Source organism: Lepisma saccharinum, chromosome 10 (assembly GCF_977018435.1).
Source record: "Lepisma saccharinum chromosome 10, izLepSacc3.1, whole genome shotgun sequence".
Taxonomy (NCBI): domain Eukaryota; kingdom Metazoa; phylum Arthropoda; class Insecta; order Zygentoma; family Lepismatidae; genus Lepisma; species Lepisma saccharinum.
The window spans coordinates 26,142,034-26,163,520 of NC_139238.1; the positions used below are offsets into that span (position 1 = coordinate 26,142,034).

Here is a 21,487-nt window from a genome sequence, read left to right on the forward strand (position 1 = left end):
ATATCTGGGAGTAGACATTGACCAGGGTACGAGATTTAGCTCACACGCAATTGGAGCCTTAGCTAAGGCAAAAACAGCACTCCATAATATATTAAGCATGGGGAATGAAGCCTGGAAGATCCCATACAATCTTTCTTGCTTATACTATCAAAGAATCTTTCTCCCCATAGTTGGCTATGCAGCGTCTGTGTGGGCAGATATCACGCAACAAGTGCAGACCAGGACTAAGCTAAGGGCTATACAAAGGAATGTTCTCTTAAGAATTCTTGGTGCTTTCAGAACTACCCCAACCATCGCACTAATAGTTATTTTTGGAGATCTACCGCTAGATTTGGAAATATTACGATTGGCTGCCGGGTACTGGCTGAAGAAAGGACGTAATGATAGATTAGAAGCCCTACTTGGCATAAATGTTAAAACTAGAAATGAAATAAATGCAGTTGTATGGAATAAATGGCAACAGGAGTGGGCAACATCCCAAAGTTCCGTACGTGTAAGGGAGGTCTTTCCGGATGTGAACTGGAAATTGAAAAGAGGTGACTTCTCACCAACTAAAGGATTCGTTCATTATGTCACTGGTCATGGACCATACGGAGAGTACTTAAAAAGATTCAAGATGAGACAGGATGATTTATGTGAAGTGTGCAGAGTTAGTGATACACCTGACCACTCTCTATTGAGTTGTAAGCAACATAATGATCAAATGATAAGTGGATTACGTAAAAGACTTACAACCCTTAAATGGAGACAACACTTACAGGATCGGATAGTTCTGGAAACTGTAAATAGACTGGCTGGAGAAATCTCTTCAAGAGAAGAAGAATCATATAGGCATCAACCTAAGTCTCTAATATCTACAAACGACGATAATAAAGGCCGGACCAGCAGCATAAATGCCAGGCGCAGTGAAAGATTAGCAGCTATTCAATGAGGAGAGCGGAAATCCGACAGACAGAAACATTCCAAGAGCTTAAGATATTATGAGGATGGTCCGACTTGTATCAACAGAAGAACCTACTACATCAAGGCATTGAGGGGACAACCAGAAATGGATCACTGATTCAGGACTGGCAGAGATGAGACAAAAAGAGCAGAAATCTTAAGAACTGTGTATCCCTATTATTTCTTGGAATCGTTAAGATCTGTGACAAAAGTGTTTATCAAGTCATTGGACCTTATTGGCTTTCAGAGAGAAGTATCAACAAGAAATAAACTACTGGATTTAGGACTGGCAGGGTGGAACAAGAAGTGGATGTCTAATGCCAAGGACTGTGGTGATCTGTATTATCCCTCAAAGTGTGGAAGTGAGTTTGCTGAAGATGAGTGCCCTGGGAGTGCTTCAAGTGTGCTTCAGGAAACTGGATTGATTCTGCTGGACTTTCCTTGGACCCGTGTGTTGTTAGAAGAACACGCATGGGAACATCTGATGGACTTCAAAGTGAAGTGTCAGCCAGAAATATATCTTGGATTTAGAACTGGCTGGAGCTGAACAAGAAGAGGGTGTTTTAATGCTGAGAACCGTTGCTCAAGTGTGCTTCAGCAAACTTTTCATTCTGCTGGACTTTCCTTGGACCCGTGTGTTGCTGGAAGAATACGCATGGGAACTTCTGATAGACTTCAAAGTAAAGTGTCAGTCAGAAATAAATCATTGGATTTGGAACTGGCTGGAACAGAACAAGAAGAGGGTGCTTAATGCCGTGAACCGTTGTTTACTGAAGATGTGTGCCCTAAGAGTGCTTCAAGTGTGCTTCAAGAAACTGGTTGATTCTGCTGGACTTTCCTTGGACCCGGGTGTTGCTAGAAGAACACGCATGGGAACATCTGATGGACTTCAAAGTAAAGTGTCAGCCAGAAATAAATTAAATCCTTAATGAGTGGAAGTGACTATATTGGTGGTGAGTGCTTCAAGAGTTTACAACTGGGCTTGCTGGACTTTCCCTGGACCTGTGTGCCGTAAGATGAGCGGGTATGGGAACAGCCACTCTTCTGGTTGTCCCTTCTAAATTTCTCAAGTTCTAATTCCTATAAGAAATTGGTCTAAGGACAATCTCATATGATAAAATTCTAATGCAAATCTTTTTAGCTTCCTAGAATCTGAATTATATTATATATATTGATTATTGTTTTTATATATCATTATGTATTTACATTTCTTTCTTTTCTATTTTCATGATTATTATATTTTATCTCATCTCATCTTTAATATTTCTTGTTTTTTATATTAAAATTTTATTTTGCATATCTATGATGGTCAGCTTCTTCTATCTTTCTTAAAGTAAATTCCGAATTTTCTAGTAATATTGGAAGTGGGAAGTTGAGAGTTAGTGATGAAGTGGAACAGCTTTCTTCTTGCTGTCCTCTCATAATACAGGAATCTAACCTGTGTCTTCAGAACAGGTCTAAGGACCAACTAACAACTTTCATTTTGGTCTATACTATATATCATATCTTATTTTAATTGTTGTGTTGTGTTTTAAATTTCTATTCTTTTAGTACTCTCTATTTAATGTTGGAAATACACCTTGGTGTAATCTTCAGGTACCAAGGTGAATAATCCTCTCCTGTTCCTTTTACACCCTTATCCTTCTGAGGGGCACGACCGCTCCCAGCTAAATGTGCAAAAAAGAACTGCAATCTACGGGAACTACGCTGGGAGAGAAGGTGTAATTGTGAGCGAGGTGAGAGGTGGCTGGAGGACCTCGTCCCCCGTGCCCCTCCAAACCTGTCTCTTACTCTGCAATTATAACTTCCGTTCATTGATTTATGATATTGGGACTGCACGAGATCTTGTTTATAACGTATCATTTTCTTGGTGAAGGTTCAATGAACAATACCCAGTAATTGTACAGCTACTTCCGACTTCAAAATGAGAGAAGTACATACAGCAATAATTTAATTATCAGAATAATCAATATTAACAGACACAGTGAATTGAAAATGAACTTGATATGGGTCTCTCATTATGCAATGTATATGTGTGTGTGTGTGTGTGTGTGTGTGTGTGTTTTTGTGTAACGAAGTAGCCCATGTAACAGACCACAGCAGTAAGCCAGGACTTTTGTAAGAATATTGCATACAGTGGCTAAACTACGAACTACTGTAGCTACTGTACAAGACGTAAGTAGGATATTATGATACCGTATTTCTGCTATTTATGTGAACGATATTTTGAGTGCATATTAAATATTGATGTCTGGAAACCATGGGTGCCGATAGGAATTTTGGAGGGGGGATGCTCAGTATAAATCAGGCACGTTTCATTTATGAAACACTAAACACAAAGCTAAATATATGAACACATCATTAAAAGATGAGCATTTACGGTAACTGTCACGAAAGAAATGAAATGGCACTTTTGATTGAGCTACAAGTGTTTGGTTTTGAGCTGTTGTTTTAAGTCCACTTTATGCACAGTAAGGCTAATCGGGACTGGACCTACAGTTTAAAGTGGGATCCGAACCACTTGTGCCTCCACCGGGTATCGAACCCGGGACCCCTCGATTACAAGGCAATGACGCTACCACTGCGCCATGGGGGAGGCCCAAGAGCTACAAGTGTGTCTGATGATTCAATAAGAACATATAAAATGACATGTTACATTTCCGTGTTACATGATAATATTGTTTTAAAAAATTGCTCGAAAAGTTCAAGATAGCCGAAATTTCTGCAAATTGACCATTCTCAGGCCATGATACCAATTTTCAACCACTAACCATAGTAAAGAAAGTTTGAACAAACAAAACTTCTGGCTCTCACCATTTCAACATAACATTCCCAGCTTCTACATAAACACAGTATGCTTACATTTTAGTAACAACATATCTGTTTAGATATGCCGATCAAACTACTAGAAAACAATTGCTAATTCTAATGCCCTGAGAAAAATTGACATCTTTAAAATATAGTACATTCCATAAAATAGGTATATTTCTCTTAAGAGAACGTGTGGAATGAAAAGCTCTAATAAGTGTTAATGGGCTAAGATACATATTAAATGAGGTGTCACTCGACACCCTGCATTCTTTGAAATTTTGTAGGTTTCACCGAATAGTACTATAGCGTGAATCGCTTAAGTTCAAAATATCACCTTCGATTCATAAGATGGGTTTTCTTCAAGAGACGTTTATAATTCGTGCAATTTGTTACCTACTTACATAATAACTTACATTACACAAGAAATAAAATGATAAATGAATCAAATGTTACATTAGGTAATATGACAATAAGTCATGTTAAAACAGTCAAATTCCTGGGAGTATGAATTCACGAAAGCTTAAAATGGGACCCACACATAGATCAGCTTTCCGCAAAACTAGGCAATTTATATTTGCCATTAGTACACAGAAATCAATATCAAAATTAGAAACATTGAAAATACTATATTCCACCATGTTTCAATCTTTATTAGCATACTGTATAATCTTCTGGGAAAATGCCGCTAATAGTAATAAAATTGCTGTGCTGCAAAAGAAAATTGTCAAAATAATAGCAGGAGCTAAGAGAAATACACCCTGCAAAGAACTGTTTACAAGCTTACCCCCACCATGCTTGTACATACTTCATCTGCTGATGTATGTAGAAACAGACTTAAACGATTCCTTCACATGTAACAACTCCTTCCTGCCGCAAAATTAGTTTGGTATTGACGCTTGTGAAGCACGTGTTGAAATCGGGTCTACGTTACTGCGGGAGGGTGGGTTGCTGGCATGCGAACCAATCAAAATCTTCCCAGTGCTTCACCCAAGCCTTGGTTTCCCAGCAACAGAAAACGTTTATCTCGGTGTTGCCGCTTATCGGGCGATTCTTCCTGCGATCAGATTTCATGTTGTTGGGAGAGGACGTGTTGTTTGTTTGTTGCGTTGCGTTGCTGTGATATTTTAATCGGTCCGTTTGTTTAGTGTTTATTGAATTTAGAGTATTCTTTGTTGTATATAGCGTGTTGTTTTAGTGTGTTATTTTTTGTACATAATTTTCTGTGTTCTGCTTGAGTGTGTCGTGAGCTTGTGTGAAGAACGTCAAGCACAGGATTCAATACTCGAGATGACAATGTACCAAAGAGGCCATGCACTAGAAGAAAAAGGAATTCTTCTCAAACGACAAACGCGGGAGATGGTTTGTTCTGAGCGAAAATAATTTGAGCAGTCCAATCATTTCTGTAAATAAAGTTCTGGACAGGACTGCTGCTACTTTCGGCGTGTCTAAGAACACTATTGTTACCATAGGGAAAGAAAAATATAATGTGGTAGAAATAAATAAATAAATGCGAGGCTTCAAAACTGGAAACCCCAGGAAAGAAGAGGAATATCAGTAAACGCATGACAAATTTAGATACCTTTCAGCAAGATGCTATTCGTCGCCATATTTATTCTTATTATAGGAGGAAAGATCATCCCACTGTTGGGAAACTGCTCGTTTCATTGAAAGATTCGGCTTTTTTTAAAGGTGGGGAAACATCTTTAAGGACAGTCATAAAATATCCGGGATTCTCATACAAAAAAAATAATGGACTCAAAATAAAGTAGAGTATGGAGGCATATGGGGATGTGGAGGTAGGGCTCCACACATTCTCGACCTAGGCCATATTATGGAAGTTATGCGGTGATTTGGATTTGAAAAAGTTCCACAAACCACGGCGGTTCTCATGCGTGAAAGTCAGACGCCCCACCAACTGGACTTTGTGCACTTCAGTTGCGGTAAAATTAAAAGATGGGCAGACTTTAACGGCGACTTCGGAAAGAAATGATTATTGAATGTGTATATACAGAATGGATTTAAAAGGTAACCTGTAAACAATGCTCGTTTCGTTAATTCGTTCATGTTCTAAGGGAGATGGAAATGAAGAGAGAAAACAATAACACATTCATTCATCATTGTTGTCATCATTGTTATTCCGTTTTCCTCCTAAAACAATAACACATTTCATCATTGTTTTCCTTTTCATAACACGTTTTCCTCGACACAGCGTCAGACGGCTACACTGCGTACCGTACCGTACTGCATGATATGGCAACAACGTGACGCGTGTTTTTTCATCTCTCAATACCAAACTAATTTTGCTTCAGGAGATCATTGTTTCCATTTTGTTAGAAAGTACCTGAGAATAAATTGCAAATTGTCACATCTTGAATGAACTCCTACGATGTATGCATTGATTTTATCTTATTATGTGTATGTAAATTAATGTAAAGGTACCTTTTAACTAACACTAGCAAGAACAAGGAGAAATCCAAGAAACCTTAATCAACTCAATTATAATATAATCATTGTTTTTAAATGTTATGTACATGGACGTATTTAAGGGGGTTCAACGGGTCCAACTCCCCCCCCCCCCCCGCCCTCCCGTTTGGATCAGTAAAATTACCAGATTGCCATGTTCTATCCGCCATGCGCAGAGACATGTTCGGATGGAAAAGAAATGGGACTGCAAACCAAATGTCTGCAATTTCCTGATAGTTACGGAAATTCTCTTGAAAAACACTCAGAAAACTCCTGACATTTCACAAATTCTATAATGTCACATGTAATTTCTGCCCGAAGCAGCTGCTTGTGAAGTTATGGCGCACATATTATAATTTCATTAGAAGTTCCCGATATGGTATGTTACCATTCAAGATTTAAGTATTCCTCAGGTTCTAATTTTTTGATAATTTGAAATTTCCCAACTGTTTGATAATTCCGAAAGTCGATAAACCATTTTCCAAACTCTAGATCGGAATGGGACGCTTGTCCCTATTGGAGATTGTAACTGCATCCGGGTTAGCTTCAGCTATTAGTACTTCTACTCTCTCTGGGTTTAGTGGGTGTGGATTTAAAAAAAAATAGTTGTTGAAGAATATGATGGTGCTGATGTAATGGGTGGTAGAATTAAGGGGGTGAGATAGATAGATAGTTTCAGAGAAGTGTCCAAAAGCAAATTTTGTACATTGTTCAGCACATATTTTAACCCTGACTATTGCCCATTTCTGCGATGTTGAGACTGTAAAATCAGTTATAATTTTTCCCCTCGTGTCTTCTCAAAGGAGCAGCCCCCATAGTTAGCATATCGTGAGCGTCGGGTTCGAAATCCGGAATGGACTTGGGAGTTTGCGTGTGTCCATTCATCAATTTCATCATGTCGTCACTCATCGCGATCTTCGGAAATTAGCCACAAGTGGCACAAAAAGCGAAGTAAAATAATGCAAATAAATCAATTAATCTTCTCAAAGTACCTAGGTAATTTGGTTGTAAGAAATGCAGTGCAAGATAGCTACGTTCTCAAGTTGATTGACGCAAGATGGAGAGAAAAGTATCAATACTCACTAGGGTGACTTGTGAAATCGTATATACTAATAGTAGAAACTTAGCTGTTGAACATTTTTGGACCATTATGTTGTAGAAATGAACCCAAGTTTCTCTGATCAAAGTCAACACATTGGAAAATTGCAACAGCTTATTCCAATATGAAATGCCTATTCCTCATTCACTGGAACAGTGTGTCAAAATGTTGGATGGCCGGGTTGATATTTTTTACATTTTTAAATCTGAATGAAAAATGTAGCAAACAGTAATTGAAAAGACATGTCCAGGGTCTGCATTGTAGGCAGAAGAAAATTGTGACAAGTTTTTGTATTGAAATATGTACAAATTGTTGGTGATCTTTGCTACACTGCCAGTTTCATCTTCAGCACCCCAGAGGATGTGTTTAACATTAAGCATGTTGAATTAATGTCCTCGCAATTCAACGGGAGATCCTAAACTAATGGACCCTGCATTGTTAAGTGTACATAAATACGAATATTAAAATATCACCGATGATGTTATTTTCAATTTTGTAGCAAGGAGAAAAAGACTAATTCTAACATTGTAATTCTTTTTTAAAGAGAAGCTGGGATTAGCTTTTGCAAGAGCATTTTCTGCTCATTTTATGTAGAAAAGTTAGAAGTTGGTAGATAGACTTAATTTTAAAAGTGTGTGACTTTTCATGTGGTGACAGAGTGGATTTTGATAGGCAGATCATACCTAAGGACGCTATACATCCAGAATTTTCAGGGACAATCCCGGAATGTTATCATTTGTCCCGGTGTTCCGAATAGTTTCTTCGGGATTTATAAATGTCGTGGAATTGGGTGGGAAAGAAGAAATGATTATGAATACTTTCCTGAACTTTTTTTTTATATTTAAATGCGTGTACGTAATCTTAAAATGCTCATTTTACAAAACAATCTACCTCTACATTCAACCACTCCCTCTCCATAATACAAGAGTTAACGAGATGCAGACAGTACTGCAAATATCTTTGACTTTACGATGGCGCCGGCGTCTACTAGCAGTGCTGAATTTCAGTTACGATTCTCTTACATTGTATAATAACCGGCTTACTATCGTATCGTACCCAAGGTATTGGGTAAGCATAGCATAGCAGGTAGCAGAGAAAGGAATGTTGAATAAGTAATCAGGCAAAGGTCAGGTGATTGACTTGTAAGGCGTATGTGGCATGAGTGTTGGAATTGTCAGGAGGTGTGATCAGTTGGCGAGAATACAAGAGAGAGTAAGGTGTGCGGATTGTGAGAGAGAAGGAAAGTGGAGAACGATTATTGGACGATGGTCAGTGCTTGGGTATTCAAATAAAGTTCCCACACAATGTGGGATGTAAATGACAATTATGTTGTACATACATACAACTTTATCGGGTCCAGACCCCCCCCCCCCCTTGCTCCCTAACAGGCTACCTGTCAGTAGTGTCCCGGATTTTAATTTATGACATATTGGAACCCTAATTGAACCAAAAGTTGAACCTCCTCCCCCTTATATATATACACACACCCATGATCAGGTTATTTACAATGTGTTACTATGTAGTATATTTAGTACAATTATAGAGCACAGACAAAGCTATAGTATTTCTAATAGAACAACATCGTTAAAATGCTGCAAATGCAGGAAGATATCGCATGGGACAAATCCTTTGAATATGCTGGATGGGGAATAAATTCGAAGCAAAATTCATGCTATTTTGCCATGGGACAGCCATTTGTGGGACAGCGCGTTTTCATGTTGAGGAATCATTTTTGGGGCTGTTGGCAAAGTGATCTATTCACCTAATGAACTTCGGCATCATCTCCTGAAGATTTACTAAAATATTCAAACCCTCGCACACTAAGTATTATATTTTTAAAACTGATGTTATTGATCAACAACAAGAATATTGATCCAATCTGGTAATGCAGCAGCCGACCTTTGTCGGGGAGTGGTTTACAGAGCGCGCTACGACGTCAGGGGTCGCGGGTTCGAATTCCGGGCATGGGTGTTCTTTTGTGAAGTGTCCCTTCATCAATTTTATCATATTATCACTCATTCTCATAATTGCATCAGCCCAAACACAGATATCTTTATCTGTGGCCCAAAGTGGAAATGAAGCGATGCTAAATAACAAAACTGATATCAAATGAAATCATAATGCAGCTTAACAATCATCTTATGTAGACATGAAACACGGAAAATTGCGTGCAGGAAAATCTTTTATATCTATTTCTTTGCAAACTTACAAGAATGTTAATTGAATTTAATCTTGCGTCAATATCGTCACAGGATGCAGCGATATTTCCTTTTTCCCAATTGTTTCTCCATTTACTCATGGAATATTATTTAAGAAATGTGATCCTTGAAAATTATACATGTTTCTAGGAGAGGTCACTTCCTGCGCTGTATGGCCTCTTCATCCAATCTGCCCTAGTATACCCAGAGGAGTAATGCAAGCGAAGCGAGTACAACATTTTTCGGGGTATTTATTACGAAAGCGGCAAAAATACAATTTAACAAGGAGTCAATATTTTCACAAAGCGCCGTGACCTTTACTCCTTCCATTCTCGTGATTTTTGCTTGTTCAGAACCCACTTTGCCTCGGTACTTGTGGCACCCCTTTGCCTTCACACGTAGATCATGCTGTATTAACTAACCATCATTCATCCTCATTATCCTAAAGTGGCATTAAGGTGACTTAAAATAACAAAAATAGTAGCCAATGGACTTCTCGTTTGGTAGTCGATGCTATATTCACTACTTTTTCATGAACTCGATGTTAAGTTTTAGGACTGAAGGAACAAAGGAGATGATTATGACAACCGCCGCTACCCCGTTTAGCGAATAATTCAGAGGAAACCATACGACTTCCAAATAATACAGAGAAAAATAACAGCCTAAATAATGATCATCATACGAATATTATACGAAAGCGCTAAATATTGTACACCCCCCCACCCCGAACTTCAATGTTCGATCCCCTTACTATGGAAATTCTCTGCCAATCTACCTAACATTGAGACCCACATCTGGATATTCACCCTCAAGAGTACCCCCCAATGAAATGTTCAATCTCACCCCCCAGAAAAATCCCTCTGATTATATATAATTATAATCTACGACTTAACGTTGATGGTCAAGCGTTTTATAGTGTCTACCCAAAAAAAAAAACATTAATGCTTAATCTTCCCACAATAATTCAAATGATATTTTAAAACTAAAAAATAACTGCGCACCGCACTCTCCCCCCCCCCCCAAATAATACTTATTACCAGTCTACGAAGTGATTATTACAACTTCTGTCCAATGCTGAATCCTCTATTCAGTCAAATTTCCATCACAAAAAAGTAATTGAAAAATTTCCCCCTAAAACTTAGGTGGACCCCTGCTTTCACAGTTACTTAATGACACTTAAATTCCTAACTTGGATGTTTGTAACGTGGAAGAAGAGCTAATTTTGTTACTGTAAAGATTTTCGTCGGATCACCTAAGGCAAGATTTCAAGGCTGACTGAAAGCATAGACGCCATCGCCAACTATCTGCTTCGCCCCCTGTTGTTCAAAGAGCAGCGGGCGAGGAGGAAGGGGAGTGCATTTAATCCTTCCCAGATCAAGGTGTCTAGTCTTTGCAAAAATTTCCAGATTTCACACATTCGTCACACTGAGAATAAAATCTGCTTCAGGAAGTCGCTTGGTGGGTAACAAACAGGTCCACTCGGTTGATAGATACAGGACAACGAGTTCTTTTATTTGATCTGTGATAGAGATAGAGAATGCAAGTGCTTTGTTGCTGATTTTCTGCAGTGGTAAATTAGCTACTGGTCGTAAACCAAAATCCGCGAATGAACATATCAACACCTTCAAGTATGTCAACATGAATCTTAAATAGTCTTCTAATTATTTCGATTTTCTCTTTAAAGTTATGTTGTTCGCCTATGCGCGGTGAATGCTTAGTTATAGACTGAAGGGCCCTGTGTCGATTGTCGCTTCGATCTAAAATCTCCCTTAACGAAACATTCATACTGAAGAGACAGGCAACAAGTGAAGTGGAAGTTTCACACTGAAACAACAAACGACACTTCGGTCAATCTGCATGCACTCACCGTGCGTGCGAATAACAAACCGAGGCAACACGGTATTCAGTCCGAGTATCATGCAAGTGACAAGAGACACATGCATGTCGTGTCACTTCAGATCGAAAGACTGCCCTTATTTCTGAACATTGCTTTCCAAAAGATGTTTGTTGCGTGGCACTTCGGTCTGAAAGTTCAATAAGTGAGTGATATTTTTCATTACTGCTATAATTCTTATAAGAACTTCTGTGCACTGTGAAAATTGATTGCTTTCTGTAAATTCCCGCCGGGGAGGATAAAAAACTATTGTTCTAAATGCGTATTGTGAACAACAAAAGAATCCAGAACTGCAATTCTTAGCTCATTATACAAAGAAAAGTATATCCTGCTTTCTATAATGAAAGATTTATAAAATGTTTCTAGTGAGTTAAAGACACACGAATTTTTAAAAGGATAAATAATTAATATATTTTATTAAAAGCATATTACGCAATATTATTTGAACAGTTTACAATATTTTCTTAAACTGCCCAGTCTCTAACAATTTTTTTTCACAAACACAGGAATCTGAACCAGTGTTTTATGAATTGCATTTGTATCTAGAGTATTATTACAACATAAAATTAATAACATTGAATAAATTTAAAAATGGGGTAACTATGAGTTTCGAAAGAGTATTAATAAAATACTAGATATTCGTTCACTACTCTTTGTATGATACTCTTCGTTAGACGTAATAAACTCTGGTCTGGGTTTTCAAGGAAACTACTTGACTTGACTTGACTTAATTCCTTTTGCTCCATCAGGAGCATAGGGCTTCAGTGAAACGCCTCCATTTGGCTCTGTGTCGTGCCAACTCCTTGACCTCTCTCCATGTTTTTTCTTTCTCGGCTGCTTCTTCTTCTACTGTTCTCTTCCATGTCTTCTTCGGACGTCCTATTTTCCGGGCTCCTTGGGGATTCCAGTCTAAGGCTGCTTTCTCTATTGCTCCAGCTGGTTTTCTTAATGTGTGTCCTAACCAACTCCATTTTCTTCTTTTTATTTGGGTTGCAATTGGCTGTTGTTTAGTTTCTCTCCATAATTCTTCATTTGATATTATTTCTGGCCATTTTATATTGAGGATACGCCTGAGACAGCGATTAATAAATGTTTGTATCCTTTTCGTGTTAGCTTGTGTAGTTTTCCATGTTTCACAAGCATACAGTAAAACTGACTTTACATTTGTATTGAAAATCCTTATTTTTGTCTTTCTAGAAACATTGCAGGTTTTCCAAATGGGATACAGTTGTATAAATGCCACATTGGCTTTCTTGATTCTATTTTGTATGTCTTCATCTGAACCTCCTTCTTTTGTTATGACACTTCCTAAGTATGTAAATGACTCTACTTGTTCAACCAGCTCATGACAAACATTCAATTTTTCTTTTCCTCTTGTATTGACTCTCATTTCTTTAGTCTTGTTCACATTAATAGTGAGTCCTGCTATCTTTGCTTCTTCCTGTAGTCTTTTTAGTTTCTCCTTCATGTCGCCAAGTCTTTGAGATAATAAGCAGATGTCGTCCGCAAAATCTAGATCTTCTAGTCTATCTTTGAGTCCCCATTGTATTCCTCTTTTCCTGCAACCCATCGTTTTCTTCATAACTGCATCTAGTACTAGGAGAAATATTGTCGGAGATAGAATGCAGCCCTGTCTCACTCCATTTGTAACATCTATGTATTCTGTAAGCTGCCCTTCATGTAGGATTTTGCACCTGAAACCTTCGTACATATCTTTCATTAAGTTTAATATCTTCGTTGGAATGCCATATTCTGCTAGTGTCTGCCACATGACTCTTCTATTTAGTGAGTCAAAAGCCTTTTCAAAATCGATGAACGTAAGATATAAGGTGGCTTGCCATTCATTGTTTTGTTCCAGAATTATTCTTAGAGTATTTATTAAATCGACACAACTACGTTGTCTTCGGAAACCAGCTTGTTCTTTCCTCAATCTTGATTCTACAACATCCTTCACTCTATTTAAGATTATTCTCGATAGTATCTTGCTTGGTATACTTAGCAAAGTAATTCCCCTCCAGTTTTTACAGTTAGTTGTATCTCCCTTTTTTGGCAGCTTTACTATTAAACCTTCTCTCCATTCTAATGGAACTTTTTCTTCATTCCATATTTTCTCTAACATCGGTTGTAAGAGATCAATGGAAGTTTCCACATTAGCTTTAATTAGTTCCGGATTTATGTTATCCATTCCAGGAGCCTTGCCATTCTTCATTTGCTTTATTGCTAGCCTAACTTCTGCCCTAGTTGGGGGCCCTAATTTAATTTTGGTATCTTTTCTATTTCCTTCTGTTCTTGTTCGATTACAGGTTTCTTCTTCTCTTTTCCCATCTCTATTCAATATGTCTGAAAAATATTCTCTCCATCTTTCCATTTGTTGTTCTTGGGTTAGCAATAGATTACCATTTCTATCTCTCACCGGTTTACTCTTCCTGAATGTTTTTCTGGATAATTTCTTAGTTATGTCATACAACTGTTTTAAGTCACCTCTCTTTTCTGCCTCTTCTGCATTTTGTGCTAAGTCCTCTACCCATTTCCTCTTATCTCTCCTCACACATTTCTTCACCTTTTTATCTATTTCCGAGTACTCTGTTTGGGCTGCTGCTTTCTGTAGTCTTGTTCTGCTTTGGTTTATTTTTTGTTTTGCTTCTTTCCTATTTCTTATTACTTCCCAAGTGTCTTCAGACATCCAGTCTTTTTGTAGTTGATTTCTAATTCCAAGTATCTTCTCTCCAGTTTCTAAGTAGATTCTCTTCACATTTTCCCAATTTGTTTCAATATCTGGTTCATGCTGTGTACTTTCCGAGAGAGCTTGGAATCTATTATTTATTTCTAATTTAAATTCCTTTTGTTTTTCTTTCTCTGTCAATCTTTGAACATTAATGTTCTTTTTTCTTCCTTCAAACTTCTTGAATGTTGACATTATTTTTAGCTTAAATTTGGCTACCACAAGATGATGGTCGCTGGCTACATCTGCTCCTCTTTTATTTCTTACATCCATTAGCGATCTCCTAAACTTCCTGCTTATTGTTATATGGTCTATTTGGTTTTCTGTAATGCTATCTGGTGAAACCCAAGTTACTTTGTGACAGTTTTTATGAGGGAAGATTGTTCCTCCAATGACCAATTCGTGATATGCACATAGGTTTACCAATCTTTCTCCATTATCGTTTATGTCTCCCAACCCATGTTTCCCCATTATATGTTCCAATCCTTCATTTTGCGAACCTACCTTGGCATTCATGTCACCCATGAGGATCAAAATATCTCTCTTCTTCACATTTTTTATTGTGTCATTTAGTTGTTGGTAAAATTCATCTTTCCTCTCAATTTCTGTCGTCTCTGTGGGAGCATAACATTGTATTATAGTTACATTTCTAAAGCGGGTTCTAAACCTAGCTGTAATAATTCTGTCGGAGATAGGTTTCCATTCTATTAGGCTCTTCTTTGCCAGTCTGTTTAGGAGTATCCCTACGCCATTCCTGTGTTCTGCATTATCTCCTATTTGTCCTGAGTACAACATTGTGTTTCCTTCTTGTGTTGTTATTTCACCAAAGTCTACCCATCTCACCTCACTCAACCCAAGAATTTCTAGTTTGTATTTTTTCATTTCTCTTTCCACTTGTTTTAGTTTTGAAGTTTCTTTCAGAGTTCTGGTATTCCAACATCCTATATTCGTTTTCCTTTTAACATCAAAGGTTGTCGTCAAAGCATCCGTCCGGTTTCGTTTCACTTTAGTTTCTTTAATAAAGCAATTTAAGGTGTGCAGGTTATTGGCCTACAGCACCCGAGCTTGGTGGTGGGGCTGCCACCTGAAGCATCCAAGCATGCTGTTTTCTGTCAGGGTTGTCTCCCTTAGCCTTCGAAGATCCCTCTTCACCACAAGGCAGTGGTTCCCTTTTTATTCAACCCCAAAAGGGAGGGTTGCCTCTTTCGCCTTCTGCGCCATATCAAAGGACTCCTTCTCCGCCGCATCAGCCGTTGAGGTCTTCGCCGTAACCCTGGCAAGGGGCCCTTACAAGGTGCTACCATCCGGAGCCAGATGGACCAAGGATTTTTAAAGAGGTATTACTCCTCTTGGTTTTTCGCCTCCTCCGCCGTTGAGATGGTCATTCTTCTTCTTCCGCCTTTGGAGCCGTTAGGATGCTTCTTAGTCTGGCTCTTCCTTGCCAGCCTTCCCGGCATGGGTGACCCTGCCAGTAGCAATGCTACCGCCGGTTTAGCCTGACAAATCATTAGAGCACGCAAGCCCCACCACCAACTACAAGGTCATGCATCCACTAGGTGGGATTGTGAACAACAAAAGAATCCAGAACTGCAATTCTTAGCTCATTATACAAAGAAAAGTATATCCTGCTTTCTATAATGAAAGATTTATAAAATGTTTCTAGTGAGTTAAAGACACACGAATTTTTAAAAGGATAAATAATTAATATATTTTATTAAAAGCATATTACGCAATATTATTTGAACAGTTTACAATATTTTCTTAAACTGCCCAGTCTCTAACAATTTTTTTTCACAAACACAGGAATCTGAACCAGTGTTTTATGAATTGCATTTGTATCTAGAGTATTATTACAACATAAAATTAATAACCTTGAATAAATTTAAAAATGGGGTAACTATGAGTTTCGAAAGAGTATTAATAAAATACTAGATATTCGTTCACTACTCTTTGTATGATACTCTTCGTTAGACGTAATAAACTCTGGTCTGGGTTTTCAAGGAAACTACATTATTCCAAAATTAGTATTTGCAACTGTTTAAATATTTTGTTTGTATTTTTTTCCCCTGAGATATCTTGACTGTAAAAGCCGTCTTGTCTCGTCTCGTGTCTCATCTCTTGTTTCGAATTTCAAAAGGCCTGTCCCATTGTCTCTCATGTCGTATCAACATTTCAGGTCATGCATGTATTTTATTTATCATAATTTCAAAGTTAATCTATCAGTGACAGCTGATCAGTTTTTGCATTAACGGATGTGCGGGTGTGCAGTCAAAATGTGGGATATTTTTCGATTTAAAATAGTGTTATTTATTGTTATGGGGATTTGGAAAAGTGGTTTTCGTATTTGATTCTGAAACCCCTCTTGTCACCTTCCTACAGTAATACCTTCCGTCTCCACTGAATAACATAAATATATGTAGACTTATATTATGTACCAACCAGAAGCATAAATAAAACACATTTTCGTCTTCATATCTTTATATTATTTCGATTAATGTTCACCAGTTGTACGTAAATGCTTGCAAGAAACTTTCCGGCAGAAAGTAACTGCAAAAGTAACTTTCAGTTACTTTTCAAGCACCAGTAATTTCTAAAATGAGTAACTGTCACTGTAACTATTTACTATTTAAAAAGTAACTTTCCAAACACTGGAGCTTCCTTACTCAACCCAAAAAAGTACCGGCAGACCGTGAGCATTTGTACCCTGTGCTGTGGGCATTTGTTTCTGCAGGCAGACTATTACAATTAAAAATATATTAATACATGCTGTGCAAGAGGTTTTTGAGACGAGATAAATCTACACCAATGTAAATCATCTCATTTAATCATTCGAACAGTAAAAAGCTTTCCCAGATCGCAGAGCATGAAATGTTCTTACTAATTTATGTATACACCATGATGCAACCAATGGTAATTTAATTCAATTATTGTTTAAAAATAAGAGACATTTAATTTTTTCCATAAAGAAAATGGGAAGCCGAGTAAGAAATAAGACAAACTGAACAAACAATTAGCATGAAACATACACACGTTATTCTGAAAACTTTCTAATTGTACGTGTTTTCTAATTCACACAATGTGAAGTAAGATTGCTATGCGAGATTTCTAAACAGAAAGCTGTTATCTCAAATAATTTAATGACGTTTTATAATTATCTATATCACCATTATGACAAATGTAATACATCTCAAAGCTTCATGTTTACATTTTAGTAACTGCATGTCTGTTCTGACCTGGCGCTCAAATTCCAATTGAATTTGTGATGCTAGAACCTTCAAAACTAGAAAACAATTACCTACTGCTAAGAGGAATATAATGAAATCAAGTGATGTCTTAAAATTATAGTACATTTTCTTAAATAGCTTTATGTCTTTTTCCATAAATAGTATAATGTAAAATATTTAAGAAACTGTCACAACTGTCAATGGGTTAATATACCTATTATTTGATGCGTCACTCGAAACACTTTTTCTTTGAAATTTTGAAGCTTTCCACCGAATACCACTCTAATATAGTACATAGGAATCATGTGTTCAAAATGTCACCCTCGACTCATTCATGCATTTTCTTGGAGATACGTTTATCGTTCGTTTTATTCTCCACTGCTATTATATATCATGTTACCATGTTCTTGTTTAATAAAAGAAGAAATAATTTTAAAAATCTCTAACTAATTTATGTTTACATCATACAAATTCCTATACATATGTTTACATATACCTTATATACAAAATAAAATTACCCTATTTTGACAGGCTATATATAAATATATTTAAATCTCTTTCAGGACTAAATATCTGTCTTCATACTCCAAGGACTTTATTGAAAGAAAACTTCAATGAAATTCTACATTAACCAGTGGTTTGTGGTACTTCTTGTACCCGGCTATTGCATGTGCAATTCACTTGGCCACATCAATGGATCGTCTGAATTCTCTGAGTTCTACTCAGCTGGTTTACATGCTGCCCATCTCTGCGCAAACCGAATGAAAACTAACAAACACATTTCCATCATAACACAGTCAGAAAGTACAAAAGACATCTTTGAAAATTTTGAAGACATAATGAAAGAGAATCTCTTACCCATAAGAATTAATAATGTAAAGTTTGGAGACCTACGTGCTGTTAACAATAATAACTCGTATATTAATGGTAAGAGCTTCTGTTATGTTATTGCCACAGACAATTTTGAGTTATTTTCCAACGTTGTTGTGGAAGCCAAGCAATTACCACATTGGAATACCAGAGGGAAGTTCATAATTATTGTAAGGAAAACTCTGAATGAAACTCACCTTACGAAAATATTCGATAAGTTATGGGCAGAAAAGATACTCGATGTGGAATTACTGGTTAAAAACCAAAATTGCCCAGAAGAAGAATCAACAGCATGTATGACAGTGTTTTCATACACTCCATTCGCCGAGCAAGTTGCAGTGAAGAAAGCTCATGTGTCACTAGAAATATTTTCTAGTGAAAATATAGAACACTCTGCGTCATTAAAGCAAAGAACGAAGAATGCTAATGGATACCCACTACGTATCACTAATTATCCAGGAGTATTTGAAATTGATGGGAATAAAGGAATTTCGTACTTCAAAATATTTGAATCGTTTTGTGAAAAGATAAATTTCACTCTTGTAGCTGTACAGAGTCTTAGAATATATGGAAATGTAAAATATCCTAATGGAACGTGGGATGGCCCTATAAGTGACATAACTGAATCTTATTCAGATATATCTCCTCTACTTGTTATTGTTTCTTCGGAAAATTTTTTCGATGTTGCTTTTCTTCCAATATGTTTTTATGATTACTATGTGTTCTTGGTTCCAAAAGCAGACCAGATACCTCAGTGGTTGTGCATTTTCCTTCCTTTCAATCTTCACTTATGGATAGCTGTTTCTGCAACGTTCATCTTCATCTTGCTTTCTGAAAATTTCGTTCATTTTATCACCACCAACAGAAATGCCATACCTAGCTTCAGCACGAACTTCTTCCATATAATTTCACTCTCATTACAAAACTCGGTGTTCAAGCAGCCTACAACTAGACCTAAAAGAACCATATTTATTCTCTCAGTTGCTTTCTTCTTTATCATGAGCACCTTATATCAGAGCTCCTTAACACGTTACATGTTAATTCCGGAATATTATTCAGACATGGACACCCTTGATGACATAGTTAATTCTGGCTTCCCATTAGTTGTAGATTCTTCTTTCGTAAGTCTTCTAAAGTTGTTTGAAGACTCTAGAATACAAGCTATGTGCTCTAACTTTGAAGAGGTTATACACGAAGACGAAATTATATCGTCTGTAGCACATAGGAACAGAGTTTCTTTCGTTTGTCTTAGTTGGGCACAACGTGCTATCTCTAGAAACAAATCTGAAGATGGTCTACCTCTTATGCACGTTGCAAATGACCAGTTAGGGCTCATAATGGCTTCTATAGTTATATCAAAGGATTCGCCATTCTTTGACAATTTGTGTTTAATAACTCAAGATCTGATTGAGTCAGGTTTAGTTGGAAGATGGGTTCAAGAAATGTTCGAAGTTGACGCAACATATTCAGGTTTGGGCGAAGAGCCGCAATGCCTCTCTTTGCATCATATGAAGACAGCATTTTACATCTTAGGAATGGGATTGTGTTTAGCTACTTGTGCAATGATCAAGGAAAGATTTTCCTTCGCTTGCCAACGGAAAATACGTAATCCAAGATCCAGTTGAATATGTTTACTCTTTTACAAGGCTCTGCGTCATAGATACGCGTGCTACTTCAGCAATCTAGATGACCTATTTTATTTTTCAAAATATTTTATATATCTGAAATACATGTCAAAGTATCATTTTCGTTTGGCTCGATTCAATCAAACTAACCAATGATTTCTGAAGCCAATCCAAAGCACTTCTGAATGAAATTTGATGTTATTATTAACGACTGCATATACTAATCATTTGCACAATCTAATCCAAATGTATCTAACACAGTCTAAAAATGCCATGCAAGAATTTGATGAGCTTGAAATATTTCTAGACTTTCTTTGATTGCAGCTTGGAAACTTGATCTAAGATTCCTTGACCGTCGACGCGGGAGGTTGTTTGATTAGTGATGGGTCGTGACAACAAGAATACCTTCGTGATCGCTTGGTTCCTAATAAGGAGCAGATGGTAATGACTTTAAGGACATTCGAAAGAGATTTCAGGAGGAATTAAGGATTCATTATAAATACTTCTACACTATGTAGAGGGCCTCCCCGATGGCGCAGTGGTAGCGTCGTTGCCTTGTAATCAAGGGGTCCCGGGTTCGATACCCGGTGGAGGCACAAGTGGTTCGGATCCCACTTTAAACTGTAGGTCCAGTCCTAAGTAGCCTTACTGTGCATAAAGTGGACTTAAAACACCAAATCAACCAATCAACCAACACTATGTAGAATCTGCTAGAGAACTACAGCACATATTTCTCTGCTAGTGATTAACCACAATAGCTGTGTTGGGAAGTTTATTTTAGAATAAGGGTTGAGTAGGGAGTTAGAACTTAACGGCACAAGATAAGATATTTATTGTCACCACCTATGGCTTTTCTTGCACGCCAATTACCAGGGAGAGTTACTTTACACATGACTTGGAAACCAACACTAAATTATAGTTTGTAAAAAATATTTGTCACCAATCTTGTCTTGATGACAAATTGAAGCTATATAAAACGTGGTAGGACGACTTGCACCTACTTCCTCAAAACAAATATATGTACCCCAAAATTGCTAGCTTTTGCTACATGTTATTATAGCTTCGAATGGATTAATTTGTGAAATATAAATATTTACAGAATGTTACACAATTTAGAATTAAAGTTTGGTATGCTACTAGTGTCTACACAGGACAAAAAAATGTTTGGAACAACCGAACAGCTATTTGTGTAAGCGAACATTTGTTATGTTAACTCAAACAAATATTTTTTCCGTAAGAATAAGAAACATTCATGATAAGTGAGTGAAAATTATGTAACTTTCAAGTAATTCAAGTAATAAACGAGGTTTTCATTTAAGTGTAAGGTATAAATATAATATAGTAATGTAATAATGAATAAATATAATAATGAGAGAAAAGTCTTTTCCATTCTCTGTGTAGAACTAAGAACAAAACTTTCATGGAAGAGTATTAATTTAACAATTACCTATGCTATAAAAGTTGTTATTTATGTACACACAAATTGTTTTTATGTATAGCTAAGTGTTACAGATGTAGATGTGTGTTTAATAAAGCTACGAGACTGAAATTTGTAGGGGGGATAGAATTAATGCCAAATTGCAAAATCATTGGCAATTTACCCATAGTTCCCCATCGACTGCGAATATTTTACGGATGC

General features: G+C 37.1%; 1 protein-coding gene across 1 annotated transcript; it reads right to left on the minus strand.

The window, feature by feature from the left end:
• Positions 1-1,505: 1,505 nt before the first annotated feature.
• Positions 1,506-19,223, minus strand: LOC145994031 (uncharacterized). The gene is made up of 3 exons (XM_083130112.1): positions 19,100-19,223; positions 12,738-14,743; positions 1,506-1,583 (listed from the first exon to the last, which is right to left on the minus strand). Exons 1-3 carry the CDS (start codon positions 19,221-19,223, stop codon positions 1,506-1,508), a joined length of 2,208 nt encoding a protein of 735 aa, XP_082986238.1.
• Between the last annotated feature and the right edge of the window lie 2,264 nt (positions 19,224-21,487).